This window comes from Etheostoma spectabile, chromosome 2, assembly GCF_008692095.1.
Source record: "Etheostoma spectabile isolate EspeVRDwgs_2016 chromosome 2, UIUC_Espe_1.0, whole genome shotgun sequence".
NCBI classification, from domain to species: Eukaryota; Metazoa; Chordata; class Actinopteri; order Perciformes; family Percidae; genus Etheostoma; species Etheostoma spectabile.
This window is the reverse complement of record NC_045734.1, coordinates 30397823-30403822: the sequence shown is the minus strand read 5'-3', so window position 1 is coordinate 30403822 and position 6000 is coordinate 30397823. Positions and strand designations below refer to the sequence as shown.

Genomic DNA, 6000 nt, shown 5'->3' with positions numbered 1-6000 from the left:
CTATGGTTACATTCAGACCGCTGTGACACCTCACTGTTAGCCGCGGCTACATGCTAGCTGCTGGGTCTCAAAGCTACTAGCACAGAGTGACAATCATGCTGCATTCAGGTCTGATGGGAATTGTTAAAACTGATTCGTTTGTAAAAAATGCAACAGCTGAAAATACACTGAAGTCATCAATGTGTCCTGATGTGTGCAGTGCACTTTCATTTCTCCAGACGCGATTGTAGTGTTGCCCTAAAGATGTAACAGACTTCCACTATTTCAAACATCCTGCACTGACAAATGTAATTCATCATCTAAAATTACACGTACAGTATATGTGGCCTATTACTTCACCACACTGCTAATTATAGAGTCAAATAATAGTTTCTCTTTTTTCCATGCTGTTAGGGAAGGCTAAATGACACTTGGATGTCGACTTTTTCGATGCATACTAATCTTTTCTCATTCATCTCTGGAAGAACGAAACTACAGCGGCAGCGGTGTTTCACAGTCATTATAAATCTACACGTCTAATTTAAATTGATGGATAATGCTATTATATCACGGGAGCAATAGCTATGTCGTGGGCTGTTTCTCAGGTGTTTTTGAAAAACAATGGAAGCCTATGACTTCAGGAACTAAAGCTGAAGCTGTGTTAATTATGTGTGCATTGTGCAAAAAGTGAATTATAGCAGTATTACGTTTTTAAACACAAGAACTTCATGAACCTAATACAATTTGCTGCAGTCGGCCACAGACAATTCAAGAGCCAACATTGTAGAATGACTTGATGGAAATCCTTCATTTTTTCCACTTTCACAACATTCTCTTTCTCTACTCTTGGCTTTAGCCATTTCTTTGATAATGTTGCCCAAATTAAAGCCGAGTCTATCACAAAACACTCACTTCCCATATGCTATTTGACATCCTCATAAAGCAGCGTAACATAGAAGCTGCTGTGCTCTATTTGCTGCACAAGAAGCATTTCACCTCCAAAGCACTGAGATTATACATTTCCCTAACGTCATGTGTGTCAGAAACAGTTTTAATACATTCAGTTTCAATCATAATCTGGACAAAATTGCAGAAAATATAAAGTGGCTGGTTCTAAAACTGAAAAAAAAAACTACTTTGCTTTTTTTTAACCTGTGTTGCCTTTCAGATTCATTCTAAAACAATCCATTTAAATGTATGCAGTGTTTAGGATCAACTGTACATGTATCGACAATGGTCTTATACTTGGAATTTTCTCTTTGGTACAGAACAAATTCACAAGTGGCCCAAAACCCATCACACCAGCCATGTACTTTCTCCACTGGGGAAAAAAACACTTGCTTGATGTAAGAATTATATTATATATAATGCCTAATCTGTATGAATTTGGAGTTTAAATATGAGAGCGAAATCAACTCAAATAAATTGTAGGCCTACAACTAAACCAAAAGAAATGCTACATTACTGTAATAGTCTGTCCATTATATGTTCATCATCATTTCTTGCCAATTTACTGAGAGGTAGTTTTTTTATCGACATATTTCGGACTGCAGAACTTAAAGCTCTGCGCTTTGCAATTCTTCTTTTTTACTCTTTGTTAACATTTTGTGAATGAAACTGCACACAAACAAACAGAGTGGAACAGGTAGCCCTATTTAGCAGTTTTAGCAGTGTTGATTATGCATATATATATATATATATATATATATATAATATATATATATATATATATGTTGTCTTGTTCATGTTACTTATAAAATGGAGAGCAAAAAACATCTAGTATGAGCCACAGAGAACCAGATCTAGTTAAATCTTGACACTTGGACATTCTGGACAACGTATCAAGTCAACTGATTAGCAGAATAGCTCCCATGTACCTTTGTCATTAGTTGCTGGTAAATGTAACTAGTGATATTTGTGAGTGGTCTTGTGTTCGCCTTGTAAAAACGACCCCAGTGTTTGTCCCACTGGTGAACGTGAAGCAGCTGTCCTATAGGAAATCAGCAGGTCTGTCCCGGCATCTGTGACAGGCTGAGGGCAGTGCTTCGCCTCCTCCCTCCACCAATCAGTAGTCATCATCTGTCAGTGCAGTTATCAGAACTTGTCTTACATAGGCTGCTTCTTATGCCGCTTATTTGATAGCTCCTTGCTCTTTGGCTGAACCGGACGTTGTTCTGTCCCTCCTTCGTGAAGGCCGTGTCAAAACCCTTATTTCCACCAAAGGGAGCGAGCATCGAGGAGGGGTTGCCATGGAGCATAAGGCGAGGACACACGAGAGCAACCTTCCCGGAAGCCGTGCAGCTGAAGGAGTTGCTAACTCCACCCAAACGGCTAACAAATTCATGTGATGCATCAGAGTAAAGGACGTCTCATCCCTCTGAAACACCTTTACCAGTGTCCTCTCTCCTCCATGATTTCCTCACGTCTCTCCTGTGCCTCCTCGGTGGGGGGGGGGGGGGGGGGGGGACAAAGATGCGAGGAAGGGAGGCAAGTGGAGGAGTCAAGGAGGCAATTTAAGCAACATGAGAAGCAGCCATGGTTCCACTTTAGAACCTCCTTCTTTGCACTGACTTTGGTAATAAAGACATTTCAGATGTGTCACACCTTTGATTAAAATCTATGAACATTACTAATATTAGGTAGCACAGTCTTTCTCACAGTGCAGTGGACTGTATTTGTTTGTCGAACCCTTCTAGTAAGATTTATTGGTTGTCATGAAAATTGTAAAAAATAAATCTCCATAATGTTTCATACTTTCCAGACATGTATAGGAACCCAATTACCTGTTCCTATTCTTCAGTGCAGTATGAGGATTTGGACTGGTCAGCTGGTAGGTGGAGCTACGCAGCCACGTGGCCAATCAGGTATATGTTGTCATAGAGGTGGCCTACAAAGTCGTCTGAGACATTATGCGCTGCTCGGCGAGTGTTCCTGATAAACTCCCTCTTGGACATTTTGTTTTTGACGTGGGGGCTGGTCAGGTCGATGGACAGCAGGATCAGACTGTAGCACAGCACATACACCGCATCTGCAGAGAGACGATAGCAGGCCGTGATCAGCTTTCACACAGAGCTCAGCTGTGCACGGCACTAAAGAGAAAAAGGTTATTAGAGTTCAAACTGAGAAGTCAAAGCCCCACTAGAGTCCCGTATAGGCTGAAGTTTCTCTGGTAACAGAGAGACAACCCTGTCATTGATATCCAGCATGCTTCACACAGTCAGGACTTGCTTAAATTTGACCTCAGCTTCACACTACAGAACAATGCATGGTACATCAAATTCAACCCCTTAAAGGTCCAATATGTAGTATATTTACTGTAGTAAATCCAAAAATTCCCCAGTGCGTAATCAGATATTAAGGAAACATGCGAAGTTGAAAGACTATTTTTTCTGACAATGCTAATGCCAGTATTTTCTCCTTTTGTAATTTCCATTCCGTGATGGAATGTCTGTTTGTGTTTTGACCTGTCTGTTGTTAACAACTGCCCAGTTGGACAGCCAGGCTGGGTTGCCAGATATAGTACCTGTAAACATGTAAACCCACCGCGCTGCAGCTGTAAGTTAGTTAGTTAGTACAGCCATGAAAGCAGCAAACAAACGAATGGGATCAACGGAGATAATTTCTACCCGACCTGAAAAACCTACATGTTTCTAACAGTTGCGTGACCAGAGACGTGACAAACCCCGGGTAAATATTGGAGATGGTTTTTAAAGATGTTGGAGACAGCTTAGAGAACCAAAAGGACGCAGAGTTGGTTAGTTTCCTCCTGAACAGCTTCAGGTTAATTTATCACGGCTACACGGGACTGGCATTTTATGTCATTTCAACAGTTGTGTACTCACATTGAATTATATAGTTAGAGTACCTAAGTTGGTTACTCGCAAAAACAATTAAGACCCAGCCAGTAAAGTGATCCCGACTGGTCCTGGCTAACGGCGCCATGCTAACCCTGCTAACTGCTAACATTACCGGAGGACCAGGCAAGCGGGGCACGGCTGTTTACCACGTGTAGCCTGTTCAGCGGCCGTAGCTGACAACGGTGAGTTATTTGAAGCCAAGAGAGGGGGGGCTGTAAATCAGGAAGAGAGGACCGTGAGTTTGCAGTGTGTTTAGTGATTGTTGCTGTAATAATAATAACATATAATTTATGAATCCTGCAAGGGGAAGTTACAATGTTTTCACTCTGTTATTACACACAAGCCTGAATATTACACACATGCTCAGTAGCTATACATGCACTAAATGGAGAGATGTCAGAGTGGGGGGGCTGACCATGGAAAGGCACCCCGAGCAGTTGGGGGTTCAGTGCCTTGCTCAAGAGCACCTTGGCAGTGCCCAGGAGGTGACCTGGCACCACTCCAGCTACCAGTCCACCACTATACTTTGGTCTGTATGGGGACTTGAACCAGCGACCCTCCTGTTCCCAACCTAACCCTCTACAGACTGAGTTACTGCCACCCCCAATAAATCCACTGAACTAAAGCCATCTGACTCTCCGGTATTTTGAATTTGTACTGCAGTAACTATTTTAAATACTAGCTGTCAGTATTACATATTTCACCTTTAACCCTCCGAGGACAAAAGATGCACTGGCGAGTCCAAACAATGTTTGACAACATTCCTACTTAAAAAGCAATGTTACAAATTTAAAATTTATTTTATTTACTATTTTCTTTATATATTACCCTACTTCTATGAACCCAAGACTTTGGTGAACTCATTTCAACCACCAAAAATTGAGTGTAGGTCTGTTATCACAAGAGATTTGAGAAATATTTCCGCTTTAGACCACATTATGTCTTTATCCATTGCTTTGGAATAATTTTGGGCCTCACTATACAGAAAGCCGAGTTTTTTCTGGACATTTTGATATGAAACACATGAGTAGTTATATGCAAACACTAATGAGAAGATATCTAAAAATGCCCGTAGACCTTAGAGGGTTAAACCAAAATATGAATGCGGGAGGAACCACCATAAAGGCAGAGAAAAGGTCTGTACATAAGACTTGTTATTTTGAATTATATCTAAACAGGATGAATGAGACATATAAATGTACTGTATACTGTGCTACTAATAAACTCTAAGCTGATCTCCACTGCTGTGCCCAATACTTTCCAAAGGGGATGGAAGGGGCAGAATAGCAGTGAAATAAAAGGGCTGATTTCAGAAAGGCAGCCACCCATCCATCTCCAGCCTTGGGCTCAAAACCATTACACTAATCCGTCTAATCATACGAGAAGCTCCAAGGAGTTTACAGTAACAGAGTCAGGGATTGGTTTCTGTATGCTCTGCTGACATTAATAAAACCCTTAGTTGCCTAATGCACGGCCTATTGAAACTACTGAAGCCGGGGATTACTTGAAAATAAAACCTTGATGGTTTCCCCCTCATTTTGTGGTTGGGCCAATGGGTCAGAAGTGTAGCAGCTTCAAAATCTGTCAAAGTTCTTCTGTCTGTGTTTTTGGCGTTCAAGCTGCAGTGCTGATGTCTGGTTCACGTTTAATGCCTCTGCCTTGAAATGTACTGAATGTATTTCTGCTCTACAGAGGATAACGCCTCTTTCATTTGGGACAGTCCATCAGCTTTCCTCTAGCGCCACCTTAAGGTCATATTGTCACTGTACACAACTGTGAGTCCAATCGGTGTGCAAATGAATTATTTTAGTTTACCACAGATGTATCGTGTTTGTGTATATGTTGGCTGATAAGTAACAAGACACTGCAGGATAGAAAAGCCCAAAATATGTTCAATGTAACATAGGAATAGTGTCACCAGTAAGGGATAACACATTTCTTTTAAACCTGGCCACCAAACAAATTTATTTTTCAACTGTAAAATGTCTGCCTTGGCAAATATCTTGGTCACAAATCCTGTACCTTATCAACAATGTTTTTACATTCATATTTTTTGTTGTTGATAGAATACATTTCCAATATATTGTTAAATGTTAAATATTGGTACCAGTTGGGCTTGTTGTAAAACATTGAACAATTGTACTGGCACAAAATGTACTGTGTA

At 40.9% G+C, this 6000-nt stretch overlaps 1 protein-coding gene across 1 annotated transcript in view; it reads right to left on the bottom strand.

The window, feature by feature from the left end:
* Positions 1–6000, bottom strand: part of fbxo8 (F-box protein 8) — an 18287-nt gene that overhangs the window by 407 nt on the left and 11880 nt on the right. The window contains 1 exon segment of the mRNA XM_032537924.1: positions 1–3007. This exon segment is cut by the window's left edge and continues 407 nt beyond it. Within this exon segment, the coding sequence (XP_032393815.1) occupies positions 2820–3007 (188 nt within the window). The 3' untranslated portion in view covers positions 1–2819.